The sequence below is a fragment of the Salmo salar genome, chromosome 14, assembly GCF_965601325.2.
Source record: "Salmo salar chromosome 14, fSalSal1, whole genome shotgun sequence".
NCBI classification, from domain to species: domain Eukaryota; kingdom Metazoa; phylum Chordata; class Actinopteri; order Salmoniformes; family Salmonidae; genus Salmo; species Salmo salar.
The window spans coordinates 68,013,178-68,029,541 of record NC_138304.1 but is presented as its reverse complement, the minus strand read 5'-3'; the positions used below and the strand labels follow the sequence as shown (position 1 = coordinate 68,029,541).

The following is a 16,364-nucleotide window of genomic DNA, read 5'->3' as shown; positions in this document are numbered from 1 at the left end:
TCGCTAATTTGTATTCATTATTACAGGAAAATAAACTCACAACAAGATCATTCTTTACAAGTTAACGGCAAGCCAATTACAAAAAATAGCTTATCAAAATAAAACCAGGGCATTCTACCAGAACATTTTTGAATTTGAACACTGTCTCATTGGCATAACTTTATATTCTAATTTGACTTTGGTGTGGGTCATGTTGTTCTTCACATTACCTGTCACGACTTCCACCGAAGTTGGTGCCTCTCCTTGTTCGGGCGGCGTCCGAACAATGTAGTTAACAATGTAGCTAATGTAGCTAATATTAGGCTATAACTAGCAATGCAAATGGCTCTGAGAAATGAATAATAATAATACTACACAGATCATACATGTAACGTTAGCTATCGAGCCAGCTAACATTAGCTAGCTAGCTAACATAATGGTTTAACTGGCAATGAAAACGACTTTGACAAAATCAGAAACTTATAATATCTGAAAATGTAGCTAGCTAGACTCTCTTACCGTATACATGGATGAATGCTTCTTCCTTTCTGTCACGGATGCCATAGTTGCACGGCCTTAGTTTGAAGATGTAACACGGAGACAGGTGTGTTCTTTTTTCGACTTCCTCCGCATATTTGCAATCAAACACCAGAATTATTTCCATCTCCTTAGCTATCATACTCTGCTTCCACCGGGCATTCCACTGATTTCAAAACTGTCCTCCAGAAAGTGGAGAGCAACACAGTTATTCGCAATATCTTTCAAAAAAGCTGTGTTAGAAAGGATTACCTACACATACTGAGTAGCCCTTTGTTATAGACAGAAGCGTGCTACATGGCAGACCAATCCGAACTCATCTCTCGGCATGTCCAGCCCATCCATTATCTCAGCCAATCACGGGAAGGTTCCCGACTTTTTCCGTGGCTAAACCAACTAGGCTTGTAATTTGAACAATTTTATGTGTATTAACAGATGGCATACAAGTTTGTTGTTAAGGCACATAAAAGTTAACATGTTCCATATGGCATTTCTGCCCCAAAAATTATTTTGATAAAACACATAAATATTTACGTTCAAATGCCTCTCCTGTGAAGTAGTGACGTGTGACATACGCCTAGTTTCTTGAAACGAGTCATATATAAGTCCAATGTATTATTACAATTATTATTATTAAATAAGGTGACAATTTAATAAAGTGAAAGAAACTTTATTTAGATTTTTGGTTTATGCATTACATTTTTTAATGTCTGGTAAATGGACCCTGTAAATGGAAGAGAGATGTAGTGTGTTAAATCAAATTGATAAAATTCTGAAAATGAATTTTCCAAATTAGTTCCTGAAAATGTCAGATATTTACTTATTTCCTTACATGATTTGGGAAGGAAATAATCTTATTAGATTAGTAAATTAAATTGGATAATCTGAATTTGCCAAAACGCATAAAAAAATAGCAACCAATAGGATTTGGAAATTTGGAAATCCTTATTTTCCTTACTGCACAAGAACCTAAATCAGATAGATTTTATGGAGTTTTGTAAACAAAAGAAAACAGCAAATCTCTAGAAGTCTTCACCAGTGGGCACAATTTTCACTGTTGTGAAAATGTTGAGCCTAGGAGCCTTTGATGGACGGAAAGGGGTGTATGGGCTCTACAGTACTTGCCAAATTACTTTGGGCACTGGTTTTATATGCAATGATTTGGGTTGGGGATGGTTGTTTTGGTTTCAGGTTGTGTACACAAGACTAATTATGTCCTTGGAATAGGATAACGAAATCAACACAACAGCATCCTGACAGAAAGAGAGAGAAGCACAGACGGGAGTTGTGTGTCTTGGCAGTAGACTGGTTGGATAGAGTGTGACTCCCATGGGGCTCTGGTCAAAAGTAGTGCACAAACAGAGCGAGAGGCATTGCGTCGCGATTTGATAAATGCCTGGTAGCTAGCCGTGAGGGTAAAGGTTGTAGAGGTTAACTGAGTTCAGCCTGAGTTTCTCTCCTAATTCGTATCGTCTCAGTGTCTCACTCACTGTCTCATAGGGACTTACTCTGCCTTCAGAAAGTATTCACACCCCTTTGACTTTTTCCAGATTTTGTTGTGTTACAGCCTTTTTTTGTCACTGGCCACCATTGGTCGGGGGAAATCCAATACATCACATTACTGAGTAACATTCTCCATATTTTCTAGCTTAGAGTGGTGGCTTCATCATGTTATGGGTATGCTTTTAATCGTTAAACGACAGGGGATTTTTCAGGATAAAAAAAGAAATGGAATTGAGCTATGCACAGGCAAAATCCTAGTGGAAAACACGGTTCAGTCTGTTTTCCAGCAGACACTGGGAGATTAATTCACCTTTCAGCAGGACAATAACCTAAAACACAAGGCTAAATCTACACTAGAGTTGGTTAACAAGAAGATAGTGAATGTTCCTGAGTGGCCGAGTTACAGTTTTGACTTAAATCTGGCAAGACCTAAAAATGGTTGTCTAGCAATGATCAACAACGAATTTGACAGAGCTTGAAGAATTCTGAAAAGAATAATGGGCAAATGTTGCATAATCTAGATGTGGAAAGCTCTAAAAGACTTACCCAGAAAGACTCACAGCTGTAATCGCTGCCAACGGTGATTCTAACATGTATTGACTCAGGGGGTTTAATACTTATCTAAACAAGATATACAGTATGTGTTTTATTTTTCCTTTTTAATTTTTTTTTTACAAATGTTCGAATTTCTCTTCCACTTGGACATTACAGAGCAGTTTGTGTAGATCGCTGACAAAAACTGTCAGTTAAATCTATTTTAATTCTACTTTGTAACACAACAAAATGTGGAAAAAGTCTAGGGGTGTGAATACTTTCTCAAGGCACTGTACTGTACGAACAACCCACTACATTTAGGCTGAAGCTGGGGCAATGAGACAGAGTTATATCCCATATGTATGCTGTATATTCAAAATGATATGCAACCTCAATTTACACAACCCATAAAAGTCCTGGGCATTGAGTGAATTAATACCACAGGTTTCAGAGAACATATTAATATAGATCCATCTGCACTGACTCCATCTTGCACTGACCCTACACACACTCACTAGACTATATATACACACACCATGTTCACATGAACTACATTGACACTCCCACACGAAACCCACACACATTCAAATGCACTACATACGCACACACACACACATAACACGCACACGCATCCTGACAACACAAATGCACATACATACACATTACACACGCACACTCACACACTTTTACACTCGTCATCTGCTGCTGCTACTCTGTTCTTTATTTTACTTTTATTATTATTATCTATCCTGATGTCCTGTCACTTTACCCTGCCTTCATGTACATATCTACCTCCAATACCTTATTATTATCTATCCTGATACCCAGTCACCTTACCCTGCCTTCATGTACATATCTACCTCAAATACCTTATTATTATCTATCCTGATACCCAGTCACCTTACCCTGCCTTCATGTACATATCTACCTCCAAATACCTTATTATTATCTATCCTGATACCCAGTCACTTTACCCTGCCTTCATGTACATATCTACCTCCAATACCTTATTATTATCTATCCTGATGCGCAGTCACTTTACCCTGCCTTCATGTACATATCTACCTCAAATACCTTATTATTATCTATCCTGATACCCAGTCACTTTACCCTGCCTTCATGTAGATATCTACCTCAAATACCTTATTATTATCTATCCTGATGCCTAGTCACTTTATCCTGCCTTCATGTACATATCTACCTCAAATACCTTATTATTATCTATCCTGATGCCTAGACACTTTATCTTGCCTTCATGTACATATCTACCGCAAATACTGCACCTCGTACCTTAGCACATTGATCTGGTACTCCCTAGTCCATTCTTGTGCATTTTATTTTATTCCTCTTGTGTTACTATTTTACCAGTTGTATACAGCGCATGTGACAAATAATATTTGATTTGATTTTCGCTGTCGTTTTGGCGATAATAAGGCGTTAGCACATTTGCTGGCATCGGTCTCAAGGTGCCCTGTGTTATAGAGTGAGGTGCTAATCGCCAGTAATAGCTCCTTTACCGTATCCATTAAAGGCTTTTCAGATGGTTGGGTCCCGTCAGTGGGAGAGACTACCCCAGACCACCACAGAGCCAGAGATAAGCTAGGCTACAACAGAGCACTACCAGTAAGTTTAAAACAGTCCAGGCCTACTGTCTGTCTTGTAGCGCTGCCTGCAGTGGCTCCCAGCACCACGGCTGTTTAGAAAACAAGCTCTCAAGTCTAACCATGCCCATCCCTCCTCTTGGCTAGAAAGCCTTCAAATGTCAACTGTCAGGAAAATGGTAAACATGTTAGCAATCCGTTACAATGATGTAAGGGAGTATCAGGTTATTTTGCTTCTAGGAACAGCTTGGAAGCCTCTGCTACGATATCAAGAACTTTATGGTCACGTATAGCCATGGATTTTTTTTATTAAATTTTTTCGTATAGTCATGAATTGTCTTATGAAAGAATAGTGTTTTACTTCACAACATAACCAGTACAGTGGATCGTTTCCTAAATGTTTGCCCTTTTTCAATGATAAACTGTCCCTCTGGTCTGAGCCTCATGTTCCTTGCTTTCACGCCGTCTTCATTTTGTTCCACACAGCTAAAAACAGAATGTTTTATCATTAACTGTGAGCCGTAGCTCATTTCCCACAGCTCATAAAGCTGCTAAATGACTAAGGCAGGCCTGTACACACAGCTACAGTGGCTTTTGCGACCCACTTAATGCCGCAAAGGAGCCTTGGACGCCGTGGCGAGGGGGTCAGCGTGTCAGGCAGTGTTGTTAGTGAAGCTACGGGCGGTCTAGACGTACCCAAGGCCCTCCAGACCAGAACTCCTTAAACCTTTATGCGTTTTTGTAAAGTAGCAGTTTGGGAAACATAAAGTTCTGTTTATATGGCTCTCACTTAGCTAACGGCGATTATGTAAAAGGAGGGCAAGATTTAGTGGTTCTCAGAGCAAGGCTATTGTTATTGCACCTTCTGGAATGTCACAAAGAATACATCTTACTTCGTCACCTCGAAAAGCGATGTGAAAAAGAGAGTTTTATATATGATGTGTCGTTATTTTCATGGGAAGTGGTGTTACATTTGAATTTCTTTCCGGTTTCAAACTGTCAAATGTTTGCGTTTGAACATAGTTAAAGACAGCAAAACGTAGATGCTGTATGAACTTGACAAAGTTTCAGATTGTCTAGATTCGGACACAACGATGAATGGGTTTTTGATAACCCTATTGAGGCAAGAACTTGTGATGATATATTGCTCAAACTGGTCTGCAGGGGAACGAAACATTGCACATAGCAAAATAAAGAAAACAGGCTTGTAAATCTGCTCTGTTTTTCCTTATTATAGATGTACTAACATTTATAACATGTTACCGTAATATAGCATATGTAAGCAATAAGCAATGCGTAAATCAGTCACACAACCCCCATCACCTTTATGCTCAGTGGCTCTGATAATGATACACAGTCTAGGTAAGAGGTTAAACCTGACACCATAGTTATGGCTGACCTCAACTTTTTTGGACTGACCCCCAGCTGGTGGGCTGTGTGTGGAGTTTAACCAAGTGCTCCGGCTGCTACTAAGCCAAGTTGTACCGGTCCCAAACATGGTTCCCCTGACTCGGATAATAGCCCAGATTCCTCTCTATCAAATGTGAATTTCTATTAAAGAATCAGAATGATTAATTGGCCAACAGCTATTTGTATGTTGCATTTAGATGGAGCACGGTGGGTTTCTTTGAGTAGTTTCTATTTGAATTACATTGCTGAATCTGAGTGCATTTTTAGGCTAACTTGTGTTTCTTGTCTGGTCAGATGTCAAGGAGAATCAGACTTTGGCATTTGGCCAGCTCCGCCTACATATCATGCACTTTTACTTATTTCATCATCGCTTTCCCAATTCCCGACAAGTGTGTGCCTCTCTACTCACTTTCTACCACTGGCAATGAAAGATACTATTTGCTTTATCCTGCTTTCTAATCCTGTGCTGTTCACTGTCTGGAAAAGTTTAGTCAGTTTGCGTTGGGCGATGAACAGCCAAATAACTTGACACCCACATTGGACTATTTTACTGCTTCCTAAGTGGTATTTTTACATGATGGGGCGTGTTTGTGTAATCTTGTTTCTCCTTGGTACTTTCCGTTTATGACCCTCGCCAGATTGATTCGTGAGTCAAGCACATTCCCTGGGAGACTGGCTGTGAGCGACGAGCTCTGAGTTTTAAGTTTCTGAAGGGCTGCCGGTGTCACTTCCAACGTGGACCTTCCAAGGTGACTTACGCTAGGTGCAAGCAAAGCATATCAGGCAACATTTACACAGGCTGGTATTAACGGATTGGCAAACTGATATAAAGAGTACATGCTGCATTGAAGCATTGGAGAGTACTACAGTATATCACCACTAAAGGCACAGGTCTCCAAAGATAAATACTTGAATTCTAAGTTGCGCAATGAGCCTGAGGTTATCGATTCAGACTGTTTATTAGCCAGTTCAATCCGTTCTAATATTGGTGTTCCTAACTGTGTGGGTTCCAGACTATTCATGTTCCTTCAAAACTCCTTGAACGGAGGTTGGAGGTTTTGTATGAGGTGAAACTTAGTCTGCTGTACTTCACCACCAAAGGAGCTCTATTGTATCTGAAAGCGGGCCTGAAACAATGCTATGCTTAGCTTTTCTATCAATGCCAAGACAGGGATATTACACCGAAACACTGATTCCAAGTGACAGAGATTTGCTGATGGCTGCTGGGTAGAACGCTGTCACAGTTGTAGAATTGAAAGGAACTGTCTATGCTCTGTCTGTGTTATTGTCTGTTCACTCTCGGGTTGATCGAAATGTTGAAATCCATTCTTTATATAGGCAAGCAATATGACAGTTGAGTGTTTCCCATTTTTTGTAAGTGCCAATCTTTTGAATATGTTAAACACATTAAAGTGACTTCACTCTCCTAGCTCTAATGACCTTGGTCTTCTAACTCTACTGATGCAGGTTCAGCCAAATATATGTATGTTCTTTAGCTTTAGGAAGAGTTTGGTCAGAATTAGTGTCTAAACCAAATACATCTTCTCCATTTTGTCTCTATTTTGTCATGGGATTGACTTTGCAATTCATTCCCTTTTTTGTTCCTCTGCAAACCATTAGTTTTTTTACAACCGTGGGATTAAAAATATGTCAGTTTTGTGCACATGACCCTAAATACAACTGTAATGGAACACACACATAATAATCGTTTAAAGTGGCAATCTGCAGTTGAAACAATAACAAAGCGTTTTCCCCAGCCCTGTTTCAGTTAAAAGCTGAGGGATGGGGCTGGACAAATGTAACCACTCGCAAATTCATATACAGAGCAATGGATGCAAGGACTGACCATTCATGATATCAAAAATATAGTTTTAACCATGTTTTGAGGCTATATATGGTGTTTGTCTACATTTACTTTGTTGACAAACATTGGCATAGAACAAGCTTTCCGGTTCTGATTGGGCATTTTATAAGTTATAATCTTCAAGAATTAATGGGTACATATCATTAAAGAGTTCAAAAATGTATATACTGTATGTAACGGTCGTCGTACGTAGTGGACCAAGGCGCAGCGGGTTGAGTGCTCATAGTGACTTTATTTAACACTGAACAAAGAAAACGATCGAACGAACAGTATTGCAGGCTACACAAACAGCTATGCAACAACAACCTCCCACACTTCCCATAACTAACACACCCCTATACATAGGACCTTCAATCAGAGGCAACGAGGAACAGCTGCCTCCAATTGAAGGCCAATCCCAATTAACTAAACATAGAACTAAACACCCTAGATTTAACATAGAAATACACAACATAGAACATAACCAAAAACCCCGGACTACTCTAAACAAACACCCCTCTACATAAACACATATACCAACAAACCCCGAACCACATAAAACAAACACCCCCTGCCACGTCCTGACCAAACTATAATAACAAATAACCCCTTTACTGGTCAGGACGTGACACTGTAGCAACTGCTGATTACCACTTTAAGACTTTACAGTCTTTAAAGTTCAAACTTCCAGAGTCTTTAAAGGTTAAACTAACACTCATACCCTAGCTATAATGGGCGTGATAAACAACAACCCCATCATTCTTCCACTGAAATCTAACATAAGGTCCTGGCATGAGCATGAAAGACTTGCCTGTCCCAGAGCCTGTGCTATCTATGATTGGACTGTGAGTCACTCAGTCATAGTGCAAGCCAGGTCCCTGGGGGCCCCACATGTAAGGCTCCTTCAACCATGTTGTCATAGGGTATCACCGGATATCATTGCTAACGTGACAATTACGAGCGATCTGTACTTTCAGAGGGATGGAAAAATGGAGTGACGTCACAAATGGTTTCTTGAAGCATCTCGCAGCAAAATATTTTCCTTCACACTCCACTGAGTAGTGGAGCTTGACTGGTGACGTCTCCATGTGTGCTGTTCTATTCGTTCAACAAGGTGCCTCTGCGCCAGGAATAGTTGCTAAGGGCATTCAAAACTAATGTTTGGTACTGGTTGATGCGTTCCTGAAATTGCCCTAGTAGAGAGTGAGCTCAGAAGGGCTAATGTCAGATTGATGTTTGAGTAGATTACTCATGTGACGGGCCGAACTTCACAGCGTGTGCATGAACCGATGCTGATGGTTAATTTGCGTGAACAATCTATTCAGACACTGCCTCGGCCTTGTCATCCGTTCACTTTTCGAGATAAGGGATGAAAGAGTGCTTTCAAGATTAGCACCAGTGAGTATCGGGCCATCTCTGTCTCTTCCTTCCTTAGCTAATGACCTACATCTGGATCCACCTATATTCTGAAGCTCATTCTTCACTGGGGGTTTTTTGTTCACATTATGTGGTGGAAAGACACAATCAACTCAGTTGATCTACTGTATGACATAGAGATGCTGATAAGAAAGCCTTTGAAATGTCCACATGAGGGAATATTACAATGATAACAGAACATATTACATTTTTATCGTGATCAATGTCGAGGGTATCCATTTGTCATGCATGTTCTTTCTTTCGACTATAGAGTAATTGAATGCTGATGTGTCATTTCTTACGAGTGTTACCTGTTTTCACGTCTTGAATGTGTCCGTGTCGAACAACTCCCATGTTCAAGTGTCGTACCGTTGATTGTTATGACCCGTCTCTCAATTGTCACTGTTTTCAACCGAATCTCTAATTTGTGGTGTCTGTATGATTTGTAGCGTCTGTTAATCCTCTGCTGCTTGTGTTTTTTTCAACCTACCCCAGTTACTGGCCATCTGTTATAGTCTGTTTCATGCTCTGTGTCTCATCCATCCTCTCACAAATGATCTCTATACGTTGGGTGTTTCAGATTGAGAACTACATCAAGGAGAGCATGAAGACAGAGATGGCCCAGCTGCAGCAGAGTGCCGTTCACAACCACACGGCCGCCATGTTGGAGATGGGCACCAACCTCCTATCCAAGACGGCCGAGCAGACGCGCAAGCTAACGGATGTGGAGACGCAGGTAATATATCCCTCCCAACCTTATCGCACTCCCATTGGGATCCATCTCATGCACCATTGACTCAGCTATTCCACATTAAACCACCCCAAAAAGGCAACGGGGGAACTGGCCAAAGAAAATATGGATGACGCTCTCTTTATGTGATACAGTAAGCATACTGTATGTATGTTTAAGTTTTCAACGTCTCTTGATATCTGGGGTAGCTTTAGAAGGAAGAGAACAAGAGTAGCACTTGTGGGGGTTGATTTTTGCTGATGTGTGAAAAAAAGAAAGGTGCACTAAGGGAAATCACTGCCTTCATATATGCAACTGAGTATTACCATGTGTCAGAAGAACAACCTCTCTTTATGCAAAACCTATACTTTATTACCTCTTCCTAAAGAGGACATGATGATTTATAGCTTACCTACATTTTGTTTCGCTGGAACACCTCTATGAGGCCGGATACCGCTAACCTATTTCTGTCTTGGGACAGGTTCTGAATCAAACCTCCAGACTAGAGATTCAACTGCTTGAGAACTCCCTGTCCACCAACAAGCTGGAGAAGCAGCTCATGGTGCAGACCAATGAGATCAGCAAGCTCCACGACAAGAACGGGTAAACTCACACGGCCTACAACACAATGTGACACATTTAAAGACATCGTGCCCTTTGTTTCGGAGACTCTGTCATACACAGATTGGCTAAATGTGCAATAAGACACCCCATCCCCTGATGTATAACAGTATGAATTGCATGAGGCTATATTTTCCTACATAATCTTTTCTTTGAAAGTTGCACTTTAATGATGTTGCAATGGGAGCAATCGAATGTGGCTTTTGGATGACTTTTCAGAGTCCGGTTTGTTGATTGGTCCAGTGGGACTGTCTCTCATTGTCCGTTTAAAAGCTCCCTCCCGTCCCCAGTGCTCACTGTAAATACAGTAACAACAGCTGTACTGAATTCTTCCATTAATATGCCTTCTGAAAAAAAACGACCTATACTGATCCCTATGTTTGAGAGCTGCACTCAAAGTTCATAGACATGGATTCCTTTACTGAGAGAAATTTGCAAACGCTTGTGCAATTATGAAATTACCGACCATTTCATTTTCATTTAGTTCTGAATTTGTTAATCAATTCCACGTAAGACTATATTATAATAATTATAATTATAAAATGGAAGACCATTGGATACAGTTAAGGTTTACGTGAATCTACATAGTCTATGATAAAATGTATGTATGTGTATTGTCCGTATACAACCCATGGTAACTGAATCCACTGACATAAACATTTGCATTTCTATGACAGTCTGGGCGTAATATATATATACAATGCATTCGGAAAGTATTCAGACCCCATCACTTTTTCCACATTTTGTTACGTTACAGCCTTATAATAAAATTGATTAAATTGTTTTTCCCACTCATCAATCTACACACAATACCCCATAATGACAAAGCAAAAACAGGTTTTTAGAAATGTTTGCAAATGTAGAAAAATTTAAATAAACTGAAATATCACATTTACATAAGTAATCAGACCCTTTACTCAGTACTTTGTTGGACCACCTTTGGGAGCGATTACAGCCTCTAGTCTTTTTGGGTGTGACGCTACAAGCTTGGCACACCTGTATTTGAGGAGCTTCTCCCATTCTTCTCTGCAGATCCTCTCAAGCTCTGTCAGGTTTGATGTGGAGCGTCGCTGCACAGCTATTTTCAGGTCTCTCCAGAGATGTTAGATCGGGTTCAAGTCTGGGCTCTGGCTGTCCCGAAGCCACTCCTGCGTTGTCTTGGCTGTGTGCTTAGGGTCGTTGTCCTGTTGGAAGGTAAACATTCACTACAGTCTGAGGTCCTGGGCACTCTGGAGCAGGTTTTCTTCAAGGATCTCTCAGTACTTTGCTCCGTTCATCTTTCCCTTGATCCTGACAAGTCTGCCTGTCCCTGCCGCTGAAAAACATCCCCACAGCATGATGCTGCCACCACTATGCTTCACTGTAGGGATGGTATTGGCCAGGTGATGAGTGGTGTCTGGTTTCCTCCAGACGTGACACTTGGCATTCAGGCGAAGAGTTCAGTCTTGGTTTCATCAGACCAGAGAATCTTATCTCTCATGGGCTGAGATTCCTTTAGGTGCCTTTTGGCAAACTCCAAGCGGGCTGTCATGTGCGCCTTTTACTGAGGAGGGGCTTCCGTCTGACCACTCTATCATAAAGGCCTGATTGGTGGAGTGCTGCAGAGATCGTTGTCCTTCTGGAAGTTTCTTCCATCTCGACAGAGGAACTCTGGAGCTCTGGTAGAGTGACCATCAGGTTCTTGGTCACCTCCCTGACCAAGGCCCTTCTCCCCCAATTGCTCAGTTTGGCCTGGCGGCCCCAGTTCTGTGCCTCGACACAATCCTGTCTCGAAGCACTACGGACAATTCCTTCGACCTCATGGCTTGGTTTTTGCTCTGAAATGCACTGTCAAATGTGGGACCTTAAGTAAACAGGTGTGTGCCTTTCCAAATCATGTCCAATCAAATGAATTTACCACAGGTGGACTCCAATCAAGATGTAGAAACATCTCAAGGATGATCAATGGAAACAAGATGCACCTGAGCTCAATTTTGAGTCTCCGAGTAAAGGGTCTGAATCCTTATGTAAATAAGGTATTTCTGTTTTTATTTTTATTTGCAAAAATTTCAAAAAACCTGTTTTCACTTTGTCATTATGGGGTATTGTGTGTAGATTGATGAGGAAACATGTTTTATATAATCCAGTAACGTAACAAAATGTGGAAAAAGTTAATGGGTCAGTACTTTCCAAGTGCACTGTAGTTGGGTTCCCATTCCACATGTTACCACTGTTACAATTCAGAACATGTTTTGGGGAAGGGAGAAGGGGATATGCTGCAGCGGATTTAGAATGACAATTCACTTGCTTGATCTGTCAAAAGGAGGCATGTGGAAAGTAACACGAAGTGATGGAATTCCACTGTTTTTGACAATCACAAAGAAATACCAGTATTTATTTGGGAACTATTATGTAAGTTCCATACAACCATGTAAGCACCATATTACGAATAGAGGACTAATCCGATAAAGAAAAATTAGTTATAGCTTTAGATTACAGTTCTCTATAAACTAAAGCTATATGCATAACTAACATTCCTATGCCGGGTCTTCTGACTCCCAAGGTTCCTGGAGCAGAAGATGCAGGAGATGGAGTCTCGTCACCAGGAGGAGTTGGAGATGCTGCGGGAGGAGAAGGGCAGCCTGCAGGCCCTGGTGGCGAAGCAGAGTGGAGTGATCCGTGAGCTGGAGACCCAGCTGACCAGGGCGACGGGCAACAGCACCGCCATGCAGAGGCTGCAGCAGGAGATGATGGACACCGTGCACAACCTCATCAGCCTCTGCAACAAAGACGGAGGTAAGTAGCTAAAGGTCTCGTGTTGCCAGACATGATACTGTATTCTCTTTCAAGAAGATGCCTAGTTGGGGGCTCGACCCTGAGGACAACAGTGAAATGCATGCATATGTGTTGTAGATAGATTTATTTGACAGCTTAAAACACAGTGCTTCGACACCTGCATTGCTTGCTGTTTGGGGTTTTAGGCTGGGTTTCTGTACAGCACTTTGAGATATCAGCTGATGTAAGAAGGGCTATATAAATACATTTGATTTGATTTGAATGCAACCACACATGTGGATAACACAAAAAAACTACACAAAGTACTAGGTATACTTTGGTTACACATATAACATGGCGCCAGAGAAGATGGCAGACATTTTACGTGCCCCCAGCACTGCACTGTTGGTTAGGGGCTCGTTAGTAAGCATTTCACTGTAAGGTCTATCTATACCTGTTGTATTCGGCGCATGTGACTAATACAATTTGATTTGATAACACATAACAAAATAAAGGACAGGACGACATTGCCCTCAAACTTAACCCAGACCTCGAAGCCAGTTCCTCTGCGTTTTTTCATTGTTCCCCTCTAATCAGGGACTGATTTAGACCTGAGACACCAGGTGGGTGCAATTAATTGCCCTCAAACTCAACTCTAGACCTCGAAGCCAATTCCTCTGCATTTTTTCATTGTTCCCCTCTAATCAGGGACTGATTTAGACCTGGGACACCAGGTGGGTGTAATTAATTAGCAGGTAGAATAGAAAACCAGCAGGCTCCGGACCTCGTAGGGTAAGAGTACCTCTGGCCTAGAGCATTACATACAGATATGAAGAAGAAAATGTTTTATATTGCTCGATCATTAGCCAGCTTTTGACATTCTTTTTAAATTAAGTTATGGTTGGCATGGCGTTGAGTTGCTGTGGTAGTTTGTTCCACTCGAAAGCGCCGGTATATAAAAACGTGTTCTTACCGGATAGACTCTTAAATTTAAAACAGGCAAAATCAGTCTCTGGTGTTGTATTGTTGGACATTCCTAATATAAGTAAAATAATTTGATAGGTTCCTGGGGCCTGAGTCAGTAATAATTCTATGGACCAGACCATGTTGAATTAACATGATCCTGTTCTCTACAGATAGTCAGCCAAGCTGATTAAAGTGCTCAACCTCCAGATGAGTACGATGGGGAGTTTAAGTACAACTCTCACCGGCTTGTTTTGGCTGGTCTGTAGCGTATTCATGTTTAGGGATGCTGGTGAACCATGATGTGCACGCATAATCAACACTGAACTAGTGCACCTGTGCACCTTTAGGGTGTCACTATCAAGATATATTTTGGTTTATCTTTGTTAAAACCTTTATGGCCATAGTCTCACCAGTCAGGTGACTATCCAATTCACAACCAAGGTAGCTGACAGAGTTTCATAGTGTAACCACTGAGTTGTCCACTTTGACACTAAAACCAGGGGACCTGGCAAGCTTTAGTCTGGAACCAAATAAGATGGATTCTATTATTGCAAGATGCAGAGAAAGTTTGTTATCTGAAAGCCATTTACTGATATTGGATAACACTGCACGAAGGATCTCTTCGACTGACAATTTGTTCTTATGGGACACCAGTAGAGCAGAGTCATCCGCATACAAAAACAAATTACGAGAACATGTTCATTTCATATCATAATTTCATAGGAAGATAAGTGGGCCATGGTTGCTCCCCTGCAGGACCCCACAGCCAATCACCTTCGGCCTAGAATGTTTTCCATTAACGTCCACCACATCCACCATTTTAACTTGTAGAGCATGATACTATGATCAGCCGTGTCAAACCCCTTCTGCAGATCCAGCGTAACCATTCCACAGAAATGTCCCTTGTCAACTTCTTTCCTGATAAAGTCAGTTAAAAGCAATACACGTGTCAGTGGAGTTGGACTTTCTAAAACCAGACTATAGTTCGTATATACACTGCTCAAAAAAATAAAGGGAACACTAAAATAACACATCCTAGATCTGAATGAATGAAATAATCTTATTAAATACTTTTTTCTTTACATAGTTGAATGTGCTGACAACAAAATCACAGAAAAATAATCAATGGAAATCCAATTTATCAACCCATGGAGGTCTGGATTTTGAGTCACTCTCAAAATTAAAGTGGAAAACCACACTACAGGCTGATCCAACTTTGATGTAATGTCCTTAAAACAAGTCAAAATGAGGCTCAGTAGTGTTTGTGGCCTCCACGTGCCTGTATGACCTCCCTACAATGCCTGGGAATGCTCCTGATGAGGTGGCGGATGGTCTCCTGAGGGATCTCCTCCCAGACCTGGACTAAAGCATCCGCCAACTCCTGGACAGTCTGTGGTGCAACGTGGCGTTGGTGGATGGAGCGAGACATGATGTCCCAGATGTGCTCAATTGGATTCAGGTCTGGGGAATGGGCGGGCCAGTCCATAGCATCAATGCCTTCCTCTTGCAGGAACTGCTGACACACTCCAGCCACATGAGGTCTAGCATTGTCTTGCATTAGGAGGAACCCAGGGCCAACTGCACCAGCATATGGTCTCACAAGGGGTCTGAGGAGCTCATCTCGGTACCTAATGGCAGTCAGGCTACCTCTGGCGAGCACATGGAGGGCTTAGAAATGCAACCCCACACCATGACTGACCCACCGCCAAACCGGTCATGCTGGAGGATGTTGCAGGCAGCAGAACGTTCTCCACGGCGTCTCCAGACTCTGTCACGTCTGTCACGTGCTCAGTGTGAACCTGCTTTCATCTGTGAAGAACACAGGGCACCTGTGGCGAATTTGCCAGTCTTGGTGTTCTCTGGCAAATGCCAAACGTCCTGCACGGTGTTGGGCTGTAAGCACAACCCCCACCTGTGGACGTCGGGCCCTCATACCACCCTCATGGAGTCTGTTTCTGACCGTTTGAGCAGACACATGCACATTTGTGGCCTGCTGGAGGTCATTTTGCAGGGCTCTGGCAGTGCTCCTCCTGCTCCTCCTTGCACAAAGGCGGAGGTAGCGGTCCTGCTGCTGGGTTGTTGCCCTCCTACGGCCTCCTCCACGTCTCCTGATGTACTGGCCTGTCTCCTGGTAGTGCCTCCATGCTCTGGACACTACGCTGACAGACACAGCAAACCTTCTTGCCACAGCTCGCATTGATATGCCATCCTGGATGAGCTGCACTACCTGAGCCACTTGTGTGGGTTGTAGACTCCGTCTCATGCTACCACTAGAGTGAAAGCACCGCCAGCATTCAAAAGTGACCAAAACATCAGCCAGGAAGCATAGGAACTGAGAAGTGGTCTGTGGTCACCACCTGCAGAACCACTCCTTTATTGGGGGTGTCTTGATAATTGCCTATAATTTCCACCTGTTGTCTATTCCATTTGCACAACAGCATGTGAAATTCATTGTCAATCAGTGTTGCTT

General features: G+C 42.0%; 1 protein-coding gene across 1 annotated transcript in view; it reads left to right on the top strand.

The window, feature by feature from the left end:
- Positions 1-16,364, top strand: part of LOC106570047 (angiopoietin-1) — a 73,159-nt gene that overhangs the window by 20,312 nt on the left and 36,483 nt on the right. The window contains exons 2-4 of the mRNA XM_014141975.3: positions 9,404-9,559; positions 10,035-10,156; positions 12,717-12,949. Coding sequence (XP_013997450.1) covers positions 9,404-9,559; positions 10,035-10,156; positions 12,717-12,949 — 511 coding nt within the window. The remainder of the gene's footprint in view (positions 1-9,403; positions 9,560-10,034; positions 10,157-12,716; positions 12,950-16,364) is intronic.